General features: G+C 37.4%; 1 protein-coding gene across 3 annotated transcripts in view; it reads left to right on the forward strand.

Moving 5' to 3' along the window:
* Nucleotides 1–18,079, forward strand: part of RYR2 (ryanodine receptor 2) — a 332,798-nt gene that overhangs the window by 106,289 nt on the left and 208,430 nt on the right. For 2 of the 3 annotated variants that reach the window (XR_015796687.1, XM_088143914.1), the window contains exons 1-6: nucleotides 1,753–1,773; nucleotides 5,755–5,829; nucleotides 6,462–6,540; nucleotides 8,574–8,686; nucleotides 15,128–15,227; nucleotides 17,106–17,202. Coding sequence is in view for 2 of the 3 variants with exons in the window: in XM_088143914.1 (XP_088000040.1) it covers nucleotides 1,765–1,773; nucleotides 5,755–5,829; nucleotides 6,462–6,540; nucleotides 8,574–8,686; nucleotides 15,128–15,227; nucleotides 17,106–17,202 (473 nt within the window). In the remaining variant the exon portion in view is untranslated. Of the gene's footprint in view, nucleotides 1–1,752; nucleotides 1,774–5,754; nucleotides 5,830–6,461; nucleotides 6,541–8,573; nucleotides 8,687–15,127; nucleotides 15,228–17,105; nucleotides 17,203–18,079 lie in introns of those variants that run through there. The other variant, XM_088143916.1, reaches the window with a different exon arrangement.

Below are 18,079 nucleotides of genomic sequence, written 5' to 3' on the forward strand. Positions count from 1 at the left end.
GGTGGATGCGGCTGCTAAATGGGAAACACAGTGGAAGTCTTTTCCTTGCGGCAGTCCTGTTGGCAGTTGTCTATGAACTGTTTGCAGCTTGATGGGCTATAATTGCAGACAAATGCCACTTACCTCTGGGTGAAGCATGTCCATCATTAATCATTAGAGCTGTGCAGTGCTTCGGACCCTGTGTGTATGTGGGCATACAGGTAGTGCCTGTTGGGAAGTCCTTAAACCAGCTGCATCTTTTCCTGGGTGTGTGTAGCAGCCTTCTACAGCTGCCATGCCATCTTGGGAAAAGGTGCATTTGGTTAAAGGTATTTGTGACAGGTGCTATGCATGTACCCCCACACACTCCAAATTACATTTTGCTCTTCAAATCCCAAGAGCTGCCCAACTTGATGAATCATTTTTGTTTGCAATGGGTAAGTCAGTCCATAAGAGAAAAACCTTTAATTTCAGAAATAGATTTTTCAAAGTTCACAGCACTTAATCAAACCCTCTCCCCTCTTCCTTAAAGTAGAAAAATAGTTGTCAACTTTTTCTTAGGTTTTAATAGAAAAGTGGCTACTCAATTGAATATAGGAGACAGGGTGCGCAAAACTGTTTGGCAAGCACTTCACCCAGAGAGAGAGACTCAGTATTTGGGTTCCAGTTGCCTTCTGATCTAAGGACACCAGCTATTTCTTGATTTTTAATAAGCAGATAAATATGAATTCGCTGATTGGACCCACCCATGAAACTCCCATCTCTTGAATTATAACCCTGTTTTTAGGATGCAGAAAAGTCATTGATGAAAGCATAAGAAACGCTCTACTGGACTGGATTAAAAATGACATATAGTCCAGCATTCTGTTATGATAGATAGGTTTTAAAACATAAATGTAATGGCAAATGCAATTGTCATTCATGTTCTCTAGCACATCCAAATATATCTGTATCATAAGACATATTAGGTGATCAAAATACTACAGTAATACTACTAATAATAATTAGGATACAACATTCTAATACCTCTTTTCTGCCAGTAGAATCTATGATTATTATATCATCATCACATATCAATTTATGACTCCCAGTTAACAGGGTGATATATTGAATGCCAGGTTTATAATGGTGATGCATCACATATCAATTTATGACTCCCAGTTAACAGGGTGATATATTGAATGCCAGGTTTATAATGGTGATGGGAAGCAATTTAGTGCGTCACAGAATATCACAAGCTCTTACAAGGCATGTTTCCTAGTCTGTGGAAACTATGAACATTGTTGTATAGTAATATATTTTGAAGTGAGCTAATTTATGAGATTGTTATCCTGTTTTGTTATGACATTTTTACTCTTTTGTGATTTAGAGCACCCAAAGGCATTGCAATCAATACTACAGATTGGAGGAGAATGAATTAAAAATATTTTATTTTTATGAAGTATTTAAAAAAGATTAATACAGTTCCACTGGAAAGCTGCATATATATGTGCATACATTATTTCAGAATTGTACATGAATTATTAATTTTTGTTTATAGTGTTTTTGCATAATTTTTTCAGCATCACACCTGTTATGTTTTATATAATAATAATTGTTATATATGCATATAATTGATTTTTTAAAAATAATATTTCTACATAATAATCAGTAGTGATGTAAATGTAATAAATAATTTTCCCAATCTTTGGGAATGAGGAAAGCAAGCAATATTATGTAAAAATGCAGATTGACAATAACATGTAATTATTTTTTCTTTCTCTTTTTATGGTGCTTCAGAAATTTATGATGAAGGTAAGCATGGAAACAATAAACGTATTTAGTTCATTCCAACAAAAATATTTCTGCATACTATGCTATAACTACATTATACACAAAACCCCCCATAATAAATTAGGAATGATAAAAAAATAAAGAATACTATTTTATGATGTAGAAGACACTTTGGATTCAGAAGACTTCTTGTACTTAAGAGAACTTCCTGGACAATAAGTTTATATACCAAATAAGATTATGTTTAACAACAGTGAAGCAGTTTATGCTAGACCAACTTGCCTTAAATGTATGCTTTTAAAGCTCATCAAGGTCAACAAGATATATATTTAACTCAGATGTGATGTCAGACTAAGAAACAGACACTGTGTAGATCTAAGGCTTCTTATTTGAACAGGTATAGTAACAGAATCTTGCATGTCTTAATGCGCTTCCCTTCTTCCCTCTTTTATCTTCATGTGAGTTAGTGGAGGGCCTCTCTGAAGCATTTTTGTAAACCACTTTCTTGGCCTGGGCTCAAGCCTTGTTTATCTGATCATTGCCTTGGTAACGGGTCTTCCCTCTGTCCTTCAAGGCTGTCTTCTGGACTCACTACAGGTGATTACAGCTAGCTGGGATGCCAATTTTACAAAATGGATGCTCTATTTAATATAAGAGTTTCCAAAAGTGAAGATATGAAATGGTGAATATGATTTTTGATTTCACAAATATGCATTTTCTACCATAATTTTGGGGTTTATAATGAGCTGCACATGAATGCAAATTTGTAGAACAAGAAATCGTATATCAATAATAAATTAGTTCATGGCATATATTCTGACCTAAGGAAGATTAATCTGGAGGTGAATTATTTTATCCCATGTTACTCTGATTCCAGGTGAATATAGATTGAAGTATGTTTCTATTACCAGTGTTATATCTTCACTTAAAGTTAGGGTTCCTGCCCAGACCTTTAGAAAAGACTTTAAAACCGAGCTTTTCAGAAGAGCATTTAGATAAGATTTGCCATTGACATGCTCATTATTATTGATTTTAGTCATAGTAACATATAAAAGGGTTTGACAATTTTAAGGATTTTGTTATAATTATTCTGTTCTTTAATTGCACATTGCCAGGAGTCTATGTGAGGAATGGCAGCAAATAAATACATAGTGGGTGGCATTTATCTATTTGTTTAATTTCTTGCTTTGCTATTCAGTCAGGCATCCTGTGTAATTAATAACAATTAAAATGCAGAGTATGAAATAGAAATTAAAAAAAACAAACCATGCAGAAAATAGTTATAATTATAAATATGATAAAAGTCAGGAAGAGTGTGGTCTAGGTGTAACATGGGGGGAACATTCTGATGACTTAATGCCACTACAGAAAAGCCCTTTCATTTGTGCTGCATCAGTAAACTAATACAGAAAGTCCTCTCATATATATTTATAGTTTAGACAAGTTTGTTTGGAGAGGGGCAGTTGCTCAGATAGTCAGGTGGTGCTTGTGGTGATCTTAGAAGTATGTTGGTTGGGAATTTGATCGTATTTGTAATTTTACATACCGATTATGCCATTTTGTTGACTGGGAACCCAAATGATTTGAAATGAATATTAGATAGCTTGTATGATGCAGTGAAGAGTATGAATTTGAAATGCATAGAAGATCAATGCAGTTGTGTATAATACAGAACATGGGGTTAACAATTGCTAGCTATATTAGACCAAGTAGATTAATTTGTTTATACTGGTTCATAATGAAGATGGGAAATGGATGAAGAAATTTGAAAAAGTGCAAATGTTGGTAGAAAGATAGTGGGTAGTATGTTGTCTGTAGTAAGGAACAAAGGTTTGTCAGAAGAAGAACAAAGGTTTGTCATACTACTACCTAATATATAGTAGGCTATATATTAAGAGCATGATTCTACTCACTGTGTTATATGAAGTCAGATTGGATATGTAAAAGTAAGCTGAATGCTTACTGCAGCTTACTTAAGTTTGGTGAAAGAAGAAAAGATAATGTCAAGTATGACTGGATGCTAAATGAAGGTGGAGTGCCCACCCTCTGGAACAACCCCCATCCTCTGGAGATTAGGTTGGCCGCGACCCCACTGGCCTTTCGTAAGGCCCTAAAGACCTGGCTCTGTGCCTGGGCCTGGGGTCCTGAGTGTGTGAAGGGATCCAACTCCTGGTTGTGTTACTGATTGTTGTATTTCTTCCAACTGCTATGTATTTTAATGTTTGAGGTTGTGATTGCAATTGTTTTACAATCAGGTTCTCTGCCCAGAGTCACCTGCTAAAATGAGCGGCTATATAAATTGAATGAATGCATGCATGCAGATGACTGGTACAAAGGAAGTACACTGAAGTGGTTTGGTCATACAGAGAGAAAGAATGAGAACTGAATTACAAAACAGGTATCTGAAGGAAGACTGAATGGGTTAATAGGAAGGGGAAGACCAAACAAGTCACTGTTGGATGGAGTTAATGAGATCCTGAAAAAGTGAGGTGAGAAAGGGCTATTTAGTTTCCAGTTTTATACTGAGAACTGGAACTCAAAGTGTTCCTGACAGTTAGTTGTCTAGCCTCTGCTTGAATGCATCCAGTGAAAAAGAATTGACTACTTCTCAGCATAATTTGTTTCACTGTTAAACTGCTCTTATTGCTAGAAAGGTTTTTATCATTTAACTCCAATATTCTGTGACCTGAACTCTGAACTCCTAGGCCTTTCCTGACAGACACTATTCAACTACTTGAATAATGCTATTATATCCCCTGTTTAAAATTCCAAACATGCAAATTTTCTGGGAAAGTATGCACATATTTTATATTAAATGTACTAAGAGGCCCAAACTGATGTCTTAAATAAGTTTCCAGCTCTACAGTATATTTGTTACTGTCATATGGCAGAAGATCAATCAATATCTTTAAAGTCAGGAACACTCATAATAATGCCATATATGGTAGTGATGATTATTGATGAGTACAGTCTTTTAAACAGATATTATAAAAGATCTCCTTAGCTGTCAAATGTATTTAGGAGATACATGTTGATTATTTATTGAAGGCCTCTCTTATTCCTCTTGGATGCGCTACAGGTTGAAAACAAAAGTCCAAGATAGGTTAAAGAAGTTTCCTTCTTAATATTCCACATATAATTGATAGTGAGAGATTGCACAACATACCAGTATTTACCCTTCCCATCATTCATTGGTCTGAGATTCACTTGCTAAAAAATATTATTAATTGTATCTAGATTTGGGCTCAACAGAATGATAGGTTTGCTGTAAAGAGGGAAACATGTTTTGTCCATTATTTTTCTTTTAACATCCCCACTCTTATCCCCTTCACTGAAAAACTGTTCCAGAAAACTAGAACACCTTCTGGTATTCTGATGAGTCCTATTCCTTATAAAAATGGAAGGAATCTGCTCATGGAAGATTCTCCTTTGTTGCTGATATTCTTGTGCAGACCCAAGTCATAGCTGAGTAGGATTTTGGGTGGAAGAGCAGAAATCATAACAATGGTTTCTGTGTACTTAACCATAATTCTTACCTATTCCTGCAGTTTCCTTTTGACCACCATTTTAAGAGGAGCATCTTGATTGTTCTATATTTGTGTCAGTTTCTTTTTGCTCAGCAGAGAATTTCTTTAGGTATTCTGCAACAGGCCACTCAGTTTTGAGAGAACATTGCTTTTATTGGTTATTAAGCACTGTCTATCAGGCTCAAAATACCCATTTGCCTTAATATTTCCAAAATAGTCTGGATTTTTGCTTCCACCTACTCCAGACTGCTCTGGGGATTGTGAAGAGGTTGCTGATGGTCTTACTTGAACCTCTGGTTGTCATTCCAGTCTATAATTTAGTAGGATCATTGTTTGCAGAGATAGCATTATGGTTTTGGTCATTGGTATTGTGAATGAGAATGTAAAAATTGGACAAATCAGATTTTTTTCCCTCTAAACTGAAAAAAACTATTTTATGCCAAAATGTTACTAAGTCTTCTTTTAATTCATATAGACTGCTCAGGGTGGTGGTCATCGAACTCTCCTCTATGGACATGCAATATTACTGCGCCATTCTTACAGTGGCATGGTACGTATAAAGTTATGTACAGTATTTATAGTGTTGATATGTTTCCTCTTTAAGTATCAGGATCAGTATATTTCAACATTAGGTAATTCTTAGATTATAGATCAATTTCAACTTTATCAATTTTTTGTATACTTTATTTGTTCCTATTATATTGAATAGACTGCCTCCAAAATGCATGGTTTTTTTTACTTGAATACTGTATTTTCACTGTCTATATAGCCCATCTAAAATCTAGAGTTTTGGTAAATTGTTTGGTAAATCTGTTCCTTCTCCTCCTTCATTGTCCATTTTTGCTGGATCTCCATACTTTTCATCCCAAGCTCCAAATCCCTTATTTCTTGATAATATTTCCTTTTTGGAATATTGGAGTGTGATGATAAGAAATATAGATATTTTATGGAAAAATATCTTGCCTTAAAGCTATTTATGTCTCATTTTAGTTATTGCTGATGCTATGGAAATATATACATACATACATACACATGTGTGTATGTGTGTATACATTTTCTTTAATTTTTTTGCAGCTGTTTATATGGGAATTTCCTCTTCATAGAATGGTGGGATATAAATAGAAATGATATCATTTAAAATTGTATAGCAGAACACTAGACACTTATTTCTTTTTTTCTTAGTATCTGTGTTGTCTCTCCACATCACGAACATCAATGGATAAATTGGCCTTTGATGTAGGCTTGCAAGAAGATACCACAGGTGACAACTTTGTGGGAAAAAAAAAGCCTGCATTTTGGTTTTTATGGCCCTGTTGAGATTTACTGGCTTATATCTCCGAGATAAGTCCAGCTTTTTGTTTACTGTTGGTAGGGAGGACTGGCATTCTATTGGGTTACTTGACTGTATGCATCCTGGGGCAATGCTGGTTGACTAACAAAGAAAGAGGTAGGTCACAGAATGGAGGTTTCCTTTCTGTTCCACTCTTGAGGAGAGCTCCATATTAGATTCATCCATGGTAGTGGTAACATTGGATAGTGTACACTATGAACGGGAAAAGGAGCTGATTTCAGCCCAAACATACATGTGGATGTTTACTTTCTCTTACCACACTCTCTCTAAATGTGTGCTGTGGGCCTAAATTGCCATTACAATACTACTGTATATAAATGCTACTACATATAAGAACTCTCATATTTCATCCAATATTTTCCAGTGTACCATAACTACTTATTTTATCTGCCTAGCCTGTTGGCAGACATCTGGAGGGTACCATATACAGTAGGGAAGGATGACCAAGATGCATGTTTCTATCAGGTCAAAATTAGAATTATAAATATTTTCAAGATTATATCTCTCCTTCAGAACCGGGAAAATTGTGTGTCCATCACAGTTATATTTGAATGGCAACATTTTCAGACATTTATTTATCACTGACATGGAACCAGTGTGGTGTAGTGGTTAAGATGACGAACTAGGAGTGGGAAGACTGAGGTTCTAATCCTTCCTTAAACACAGAATCCAGATGGGTAACCTTCGGCCAGTCACTCCCTCTCGGCTCAAAGCCAGCTGGGACAAGCCAGCTGTTAAACAAAACCCTTTGTCACATACACCAATAGTTTCACTGTAAGAACTAGATTAGCCCAGTGCAAAAACAAGAAGACCCTGCGACTCTCTGGGACGAATGCTAAGAACAACAGCATTTATCACTGTCAGTTACAGTGGTGGTTATTTCTTGCTTTTTCTTGCAGAATCATTCTTGTAGGCAGATATCACACTTATGTCTCTCCGTAAATGACATGGACCACTATCAACTGTAGAATACAGGTTATAACATTCGAAGTATATCGATAGAGTTTGCCCAATATTCACGTCATTTGTTGTGTTTTGAAATTTTTAAAAGAACTTTGGCCAAAGGCAAAAATACAGTGGAGTATTAACTTACCCAAGGGGAATTCTAATGAGAATTCTGGACCTGTGCAGAATCAGCTCCAGATCTAACTTATGTTGTTGGCCGATTTTGGGAGCTCTGTGATTCTGCATTGTTTTATTTAAAACTGAAGCATATCTGTTTTTTCTTTGGAATGTTGGGACCCTGCATAGCCTGTAGGTGATCTGTTTTTCTACTAATGGAAGCTCTGGCATCATCACATCATCTGGCTCCTGGAGCCACGGCTCTCTCCTCCCTCCTACCCACAGTGCCCCTTTCACGATGTTTTTCAATGTTTACAACATGTTTCCTTTTCTTACCTACTCAGACGTTGCTGTAACATCCAACTATGGTTACAGCTATTGGGAAAAGTGCTTGACTGCAGAATTGCTAATGTACTATAATTTCAGCTTCATTGTTTGCAAGAGGCTTTTAAAAGGAGGGAAGGTAGCTTTGCAGCCAGAACAGTTACCCTCATAGCAGCCACATGGTTTGTTTTGCAAATTATCAAATATATGCATGTACTGAAAACAGGGATGGTGATGGGTGCTAGCAATTTATTTTATTTTAAGTCATTTTAAAGAATGAATAAATTACATTCTTTGCATTGGTTAGCTAGTGCAAACACTAACTGGTTCTGATGTTCTTAGCATATCAAGTTAGGAAAAATGAAGACAATAACAGTGAGTGATTAGGGAGTAGAAATGACTCAATTAGAGGCTCATGTGGAAGCATCTTAAGATAAAACAATAGTTGTTTTAACATGGACTGCTAGTAGTTCATTGTTGTAGACTGTTATTAATATTAAGTCAATAGTTATATTCACAATTTTAGATGCAAAATAAAACAGTACATTTCAATGTAGGGGAAGCCTGCTGGTGGACTATACATCCTGCTTCCAAACAGCGTTCAGAAGGAGAAAAAGTGCGTGTTGGGGATGATCTCATCCTTGTCAGTGTCTCTTCAGAAAGATACTTGGTAAGTGATGAAGAATAGGGTATAATTATATGTTATTTAATAAAACTTAAAAAGATAGAAAAGTGAGGATGAAAAAGTAGATAATATATAACATGTGAAAGTCAAAACATTGTATATTTCAGCCATGCTCTTATTGCTGGCACTGAAATCCTTATCTATAAGGGAGCTTTTCCAAAAAAATCAACTTTAAAATAAGTTTAAAGTGTAAAAAAGATAGATGTAACAAATTACGATGAATATTATTTATTCATGTGTAATTTTTGGATAAATTTTTATATTTATCTCACTATTACTTTTCTTGTTGAAAAGATTAAAAAGGCAGATTACTACATACAGGTAGTTCTCAATTAACAATAGTAGTTGGGATTGGAATTTCTGTTGCTAAGTGATGCAGTCATAAAGTGTGACATCACGTAACCACATCACTTAGCAGCAGCAATCCTGGCAGTCTCTGTTGCCATCGTTAAATGAGGATTGCGGGTTGTTAAGCGAGGACCTCCTCACGACTTCCTCTGGTTTCCAACAAGCAAAGTGAATGGGGAAGCCTGCAGAAAGTTGTGAGTCTCAGGCAGCTTGCAAGCAGGCTATCAGGCAGGCAGGCAAGTGACTGCTGTGGCGTAGCATGGCCAGGTACAAGGTGGGTGCTCTGGAGGGCAAGAGGGCGCACAAGTGGCTGCCATGTGAGCACAGCCAGGATAAGGGTGGCTGCTGCCAGGGGTAGGAGAATCCACAAGTGGCTGCTGTGGCCTGCTGTGAGCATGGTTGTACTCGGGGTGGCTACTGCTGGAGGCGGGAGGGTGCTCAGGTGGCTGCTGCAGCACCACAAAAGTGTAGGTGGGTGGGCGCACATTACAGAGTACGAGATCCTGGGATAGCTGGGGCCCTTGGAAGAAAAAGTGGGAGTGAGAATGACTTACAAGAGGGACTTGTGACCTTTCCTGCCAGCTTCCCCATTGACTTTGCTTGTGGGAAGCTGGTAGAGAAAGATGCAAATGGTGATCATGTGACTGTGGGACACTGCAACTCTTGTAAGTGTAAGCCAGTTGCCAAGCCCCTGGATCATGGTCCCGTGATCTCGGGGTGCTGGAATAGTCAGAACTTCAAGGACTGGTCATAAGTACCACTCATTCAGTGCTGTCGCAACTTCGAACAGTTGCTGAACAAGTGGTCATTAACTGAGGACTACCTGTATCTATGACAAATTAATGTTTTCCCCATCCTTAAAAATGAACTTGAATAGCTGCCCATAGTTGGTTGAAGTCAGGTGGCATCCACATTGAATAAATAAATAAATGTTTTCAGTGGGAGCTTGATTTTGCTTGAAAATTGCATAGCTGTATTCATATACTTCCATTTAAAGCCTTTCAGATATGCTTGGTGACTCCTAGTATATTTATTTTGAGAAGTATTGTGTTTTAAATAGATTTTGAGTGATATTAAAGTTCTTCCTGGGTAGAAGGTGTGATGTCTTATTTGCACCTGTAAGTCATCACCTGATGCTATAAGGTGTGAAATCAAGACTATCTGATAGACTTCTTCTGTGAGAATAGATATGTCATTTCTTTTCAAAATGGAATAATTGCTTAGGCAATAAAAACAGTATTATTAAAAATAGATATAGGAATATGAGAATTTTTGTAGATAGATTTCTTGGAATACAGAAATCTAGGTTAATAACAAATATAAATTTAATTAAAAAAATAAATGAGTCACTTCTGTGTCCATTCTTGAAAAGGTTCTTCCTGTATCTGAATTGTTTATATATTTACTGTGGGCCAGATACAAATATCCCTTTTGGGTACAGGGTGCTTGGGAAGGTGCTACAGGTAGTCCTCGAGTTCCGACAGTAATTAGGATGGGAATTTCTGTCGCCAAGCAATGCGGTCGTTAGGCAAAACATCACATGACTGCATTGCTTAGCAATGGCAATCCCAGCATTCCCTGTTGCCATTGTTAACCGAATCCCACCAGTCGTTAGGTGAGGACCCACCCCAAATCCAAACCATTCCCGGCTTGGTCTCTCCCAACCCCGAGCCTTGATAAGGTAAGGAACTGCCTCTTCTGCCTCCTCTTGAATTCCCCCCAACCTGCTTATCTGCCCCCCTGCCCTTTTAGCCGCCCTGCACAGTGGCACTCCTCAGCAGCAGTGGCAGTGCCAGCGGCACTGGGGCTGAAGTAGAGGCTTAGGGCCTTCAGCAGTCTCAACTGGCTGCCAGCACCCCTGGACCTCAACTTCAGCCCCAGCACTGCTGCTAGCAAGGAGTGCTGCCTCAAGACCTGGGCTGCCGCCAGCCACCCAGCGCCACAGCACAAAGTTCCTGCTGCCCTGCGCTTTGCAGGCCCTTCCATGCCCAGCTGACCTTAGCTGTCTTTCTCCTACTGCTGATGAGGTGCACCTGGCCTGGCCCTTTGTGAGGCAGCTGCTGGCCATGCCAGGCCTTCTTCCTGAGGCCACTCACACTGTTCTCCAAATAGTGCACCCCATTCTTGCGATTCTTCAGAAGGCCTTTGGAAAGTTGGGGCTGAGGTAGAGGCCCAGGGGCAATGATGGCCAGCTGAGACTGCTGAAGGCCTCAGGCTTCTACTTCAGCCCTAGCACTGCTGCTGAGGAGTGCCGCTATGCAGGGAAATCCAAAGGGCAGAGATGGGGGGTGGAGATAGGCGGGTGGAGGGAGTTGAAGCGCCCCTGCGGTCGTAAGTGCAGGTGGGCTGCCAAGTGCCCAAATTTTAATCACATGACTGCAGGGGTGCTGCAATGGCCATAACTTCAGGGACTGGGCATAAATACCATTCATTCAGCACCACCAGAAACTTTGAATGGTCACTGAACGAATGGTTGTAACTTGAGGACTACCTGTATTTATCCTACCAGAGATTATCTTAGTGGACACATTCTTGATTTTTTGAGGTTTTGATACTATTGACTGTGATTCTTTGCAGGGTCATCTCTGTGAGTTGAAGTTGGGGCTACGCTGTTACAGTGATTCCACTCTTATGAGAGCAGTAGCATTGGATGCTATTGCCCACATGAGGATGGACGCACTTTAACAGCTATACCATGAAGTGCCATAAGGTACTGTTTTGTCTCCACTGCTATATGAAAATGATGCGGGCAATCTTCAGGAGTTTTGGAGAAAAATGTCATCAATTTGCTGATGACATTCAGCTGTATTTCTTTGGACTGGAGCCTGGATGTAGTGTGGGATTGAATGAATGCCAATAAACTGAAGTTGAGGACTAGAAAGATAAAGCATCGTAGGCATAGGAATTTGAGATCTGCTTGTTCTAGATGGGGTTGCACTCTCTCCAAAAGAAGAGCTACAGTGGTACCTCGGGTCACGAACTTAATTCGTTCCCCGACTCTGGTTGCGATCCGAATTGGTCGCGACCCAAATCAAATTTTCCCATAAGGTTCAATGTAAATACGGTTAATACGTTCTGAACCATATGTATTTTTTTTTTTAAACCACAAAAATATGACACAAAGTACAGTACGAAGAGAGAGAACGCTAACCTTGCTTGAGGCATGGAGGACAGGAAGGCGGGAGGCGGTTATTGCTTGGAGGGAGAGTCCCCCTCCCTACAGGAAGCCACGACCACGTGTCACAGCAGGGAAAATGGCCATGGATCCTGTTCGTCACCTGATGCGGAGTTCGCAAACGGAAGCAAAATTTTGCAAACGGTGCTGTTTGTGTCCCGAATTGGTCGTGAACAGAAGCGTTCGTGACCCGAGGTACCACTATATGTACTTTGCAGTGTTCTTAATTCATCATTTAATTAGAGGCTCAAGTGACCTCAATGCCTAGGAGCACTATTACCAGTTTTGATTTGTTTCTAAGTTATGTCTTTTCTTGGACAGGGTTAGCCTGGCAATTGTAATCCACCCAGATCCATCACATCTGGATCATTGTAATATGCTTTATTTGGAATTACCTTGTTTTTGGTCTGGAAGTGATAGCTGATTCAGAATATGTTAGTCAGAATGAGGGGATGGGTTATGTACATATTACACTAGTGGTAAAGCAATTGGTGCTATAAAACCAGATTCAAGATATTTATTTTTGCTTACAAATCCTTAAGTAGCTGGAACTAGGATACCTTGCAACTTGCCTTCTCTAGTCTAGACATAGCCCAGTAGCAGGCAACCTTTGGGGGGCGCAACTTACTTGCGAAAGCAGTTAGAGACTTCAGAACTGCCTTCTAGTGATACGATGATGAATTTCAGCACCATAATTTGGGCCATTTGGGGGACATGGGCCCACCTCATTTAAGGGTGGAAATGGGAGCCCTTTGGCTCCACGTGCTTCTAGCTCCCATCTCTCTCTCTCTTTTTTATAATATTTTATTGAGATTTTAAAGATACATATTTAAAACTTAGAAATGAGAAGGAAAATTTGAAATACAAAATATAAAGAAAAGGAAAAGAAAAAGTGAGGTAAAGTAAAAGAAAAAAACATATGAAAAATAGATAACTTCCAATCTATTTCTGGTCTTAGAAATAATAAGGCTATCATAAGTGCTAGTTTTTAATACATTAAATAGGAATAATTCTTTGTCTAAACATATCCCATTACATTTATAATCTAATCTTCAAATCCCCATGTAAGCTTCACCCCATCTGCATTTTGCAAATAGTCCATGCTCCCATCTCTTTTTTTATTGCTCCATTGAAAATTAGCTATTTTGCTATGGTACAGTCTTGTATTAGCAATTATGAATGGAGTGATGGGATTGTATGTAGTTCATTGGGCCATAGACTGGCTACCTCTGACCAAAAAGATCATTAAGACCAAAAGAGCCCCTATGACTTTTCTATAAGCTGCAGACATAGAACACAGCTGTCTCTTAAGTGGTGAAAGTTGTCCTCACTTAGATTGAGGAGGCACCCACCATTTATTATCATTTATTATTTAAAATGTTTTTTCTGCTTTTCTTTTAAAAAGCAGCTAATAAGGCAATTAAAAACAGAGTTAAAACACAGCATTTAAAACCACAATTAATAATACAATTAGATACATTTAAAATATTAATTGATTAAAGGGATGAAAACCATTTGAACATTTTCTAAATAAAGTAAGCAAACTCCAGGGATGTTTTTAAAGTTCCTGCTACAGACCTAACATTTTACGAGGCTTATCCCCATTTTTATTTTTCATTTTTCTCCCCTCTATTTTTTTTTTACATTGAATATTTTAGCTCGGAATTTTATATTATTTATTATATTTTAAGGACTTTCTAATTGTAAACTGCATTAAGATTTCTTGGACATAAGAAGTGTATAAAATGGATATAATTATAATTGTAATAATATGTAGTAAAAGATGCTATTATTTATTTGAATAAGATGCTTCAGCCCCTTGGCTATGTAAATCAGTAATTAAACACCATCTGTATTCTTCCATATTTTTCCTCTGATTATGATGCAAAACAGTAGTAATAAACTTTTTCCTATCCCTAGGAACTCTAGCTAGAAAAAGAGAATGCTCTTTTACTGCTAGTTCCTTGTGGTATGCATTTAACGAGGAAAATCTGAAGATGAACAAATTAACTAGAATAGAAAAATACAATATCTGAAAGAAACTATTCAGTCATAGATTTGACAACAAAGCTTAATTTTGAAGTTTCAAAGATTATTTGAAATGTAACTCTTAACTGAAATAAAGTTTTCAGCAATTTTACTAAGCCAATTATTTAGAAATGGCAAATGAAGCAACATTTTCTTAGTAATACTCATTGCGTTTTAGTTTATAAAGTTATTACGCTTGTTAAGACCCTCTGCATCTAGATATGATACTAATAAAGTTGGAAATTAGTTGAATATTCTAAAATAGTAGAAAATACAGTATACTTCACCGTGTAACTATTTTAATTTTTAAGTGATATAAATGGCTTGGTTCCAACCTTGTGACAAGGCATACTTTGTTTAAACAAAGCCTTGGTGGCTGGGATTATATATGTTCAGCCCAAACCAAACAAACCATATCGTGGATTAGCAGCACCCCACCATTTTTGTTACGGTTGCTATTCTACACTGATGTTGATTTCTCCATTCTGAATTTCAGGAAATGACTGTTAAGTACTTTTGAAGTGGACAAGGGAATTTAGAGGGTGCTTGCAGAATAATTAACTTGTTTTGAATCAATTCTGACTCATTCATTTTGCCTGCTGTACTGCTATTTTACTGCTAGTTCTCTTCTGGTGTAAAGCTACTGAGTCAGTGACTGTGACATTTAAAACTGTTATTTGGGAGATGAGAAACCTGAACAGTAGATAGGGCTTCAATGGACAGTTCATACACCACAGTGGTAAGCATCTGGATATCTAGCTAATTTAATTCTTGCAAACACTACTAAAGTACATAACAAATGCAAATGTGGGGTGATCATTATGTATTTTTGTGTTGTTCTAATAACAGACTTTTTCTTTATCCAATGGTTGCAGCATTTATCTTACGGCAATGGCAGCTTGCGGGTGGATGCAGCTTTCCAGCAAACCCTTTGGAGTGTTGCCCCCATCAGTTCAGGAAGTGAAGTAGCTGAAGGTACTACTGTTAAGATACTAATGGCCATTGTGCTTTAAGTTTGTTGTTTCAGTGATGTGAACAACAACAATATCAATAATCCCCTGCAAACAGTTGCAATACAAAATATGTATTTTCCAGATTCTTGTATTAATCCATTTAGGGACGAAAGTAAGGCAGGTGGTAGTGCTGCCTGTTATAAAATTAGCTTTACTCAGGAACACTTGGAGCTGAATTCGTAATATGACTAAATAGGAAAGAGAAGGCAAGTGGGTGTTTGGCAAATAGCTGTATTAGCTTCTGGTTTTTTTAGAGTCCTCTTAGCCACCTACTACCAAATCTTTTATAATCTAGTAGAATACCTGTTCTTTTGCATACCATGAAAACAGTCTTGGGAGAAGTTACATTAAAGCTGACTTGGCTTTGCTTTCTCTCATATATAAAATACATGGGGACCAACGATTCATGTTTTCCTGCTGAACAATTATTGTGATTACATGTAATGCTTTCACCATGAAAAAAATTGAATGATGCCAAAGTGTCATGCTGTCAAACAGATAATAGGTATTAATTGAAAACAAGAACTTTTATACATTTAGCATATGTTGACATCAGTATAATATTTAGCCTTATGGGAAGAAAGCTAATTTTTAAGTTTTGCTGCAGGAAATTCTTTACAACTTTCCTGTGCTTTTTTTTTTTTTTGGGTGCCTTTGAGTATGTTGACACCTGGCGACTGCCTGGACTAGTTTTCTTGGCAAGGTTTTTCAGAAGCCATTACTTCCTTTCCTAGGGCTGAGGGAGAGGGACTGGCCCAAGGTCACCCAGCTGGCTTCATGCCTAAGGCAGGATTAGAACTCCCACTCTCCCAGTTTCTAGCTTGATGCCTTAGCCATTACACCAAAGTGGCTCTTGTTTCTGTGCTATTAATGAAGCCATATTGAAACTTTTAGTATGTAAAAAAGTTAAGTTTCTTTTGCACTGCTTGGTTGGCAATTTTTCATGAATATTTGAAAGATTAAATGTTTGAATCTACCATAGGGGCTTAATCAGTTCCTTTAGAAATATGATTCAAGCCTTCAAATTATTTCCTTCAAAAACACTTATTTTCTGTATCCTATTATGCAGAAAAGGTCCTTAGATAATCAATTTAATTTTGTTGAACAGTATAGTTTTCTTCTGTAGGCATTATTAGTCTCAGTAATGATTGTATCTGTAGTCATTTGAAATTAATTACAGTAGAGTATGTGAACAAAATATGAAGTCTATCTTGTTCAGGATTTATTCATAATGAAAAAATTTCTATGTAATAAATCAACCTGTTTTGCATCACATTTTATAAATAATAGAAATAATCTGAGTATGTAAAGGAAGATTAAAAGATAATTAATTCATATAAAACTGTTTTGTCATGTGAATTATATATATTGTTCCAGACCAGGGTTTTTCAACCTCAGCAACTTTAAGATGTGTGGACTTCAACTCCCAGAAGCTGGCTGGGGAATTCTGGGAGTTGAAGTCCACACATCTTAAAGTTGATAAGGTTGAGAAACCCTGCCCCAGACAGACTTCAGATAGCATTTACAGAAGTCCTATATTGTATAGCATGCCTGTAGAGACTAAGCTTTATAAGTAATGGGGTTTGCATAACATTTAATGAGGAAGAACTCACAATGCACGAAATTGTCTCATTAGATGGCAATACATGCCTTTCTGAACCTTTCATTTCCATTTGTCCTAATATAGTCTTTCTAAAATTAAATATAAAACTTCAGATCAAGGGGAAAATTCTGAACTAATATCAAGCCCCTTACAGAATATTTAGAAGTTTGGTAAAAGATTATACTGAGATAGAATTAATCTTAAAATGTACAACATTTCATTTGCTCTGAATTATAGGTTATCTAATAGGAGGTGATGTACTGAGGTTATTACATGGTCATATGGATGAATGCCTGACGGTTCCTTCAGGAGAACATGGAGAAGAGCAGAGAAGGTAAATATTTGTTAGACATACAAGCAAAAACAAAGGCCATTAAGAGAAGCCACTTAAATAGACATACTTATACACCCATGTACACATAGGTGTTTTGGTGCAGTGTTTCTGAGTGATCTATTAACGTTTTATTAATATTAACATGAATACAATTCTGTAATATGCCTTCAAAGCAAAGGATTTTGTAGTACAAAATAAGGGCTGTGTATGGTTTGAAACTGATTTGGAAGAACTGCTTTGGTCTTCATGTGAGCACTACTACCTGTCTGCCATTAATTAAAGCATGTTTATCTTTTCATAAACTTCTGTGCAAAAGATTGAAAAAAAGACATGTGCTTTAATGAACAGTGATGAGGTCTCAATCACTTACTCCAAATTTCAAAGTGTGCACTGCCCTTATACATATGCATATAGCTTTATGGTAATCAAGTAGCAGCAAATCTAAAGTTGTTTAATATTAATTAACTGTTCTGCATGTGACTTCAAGGTTTAGGTAACTGGTTTTCGAATGTTAACATTTAGTCTAGTTCCACTGTGAAAAAAATATTTTGGAGGAAAGTCTTAATGATATAGCCGCATGGCTTGCTAGGTTTGCTAGTTGTCAGGCTGTTCTGTAAGTCCTGTCAGAGTCTGAAGATGAGAAACTTGCATATGCTTACCTGGCTGTAAAATCCAACGAATACTGTGGAACGTAACTGGACATTTCATTTTCATCAAATCATATTTGATAGAAGGACTGTTTAGGCCATTGTATCCAGCGCCCGACTCCATACAGAAATCCAAATGAAAGGGTCTCTGAGAGATGAAAGGAGCCATCATCTTGCTGGGTAATTGATGGCACTATTAAACTGCTCTTACTGTTAGGAAGGGTTTTTTC

The sequence above is a fragment of the Python bivittatus genome, unplaced genomic scaffold, assembly GCF_059951505.1.
Source record: "Python bivittatus isolate LINGU-HERP-01145 unplaced genomic scaffold, Pbiv_v1 ctg000020_np1212, whole genome shotgun sequence".
NCBI lineage: Eukaryota > Metazoa > Chordata > Lepidosauria > Squamata > Pythonidae > Python > Python bivittatus.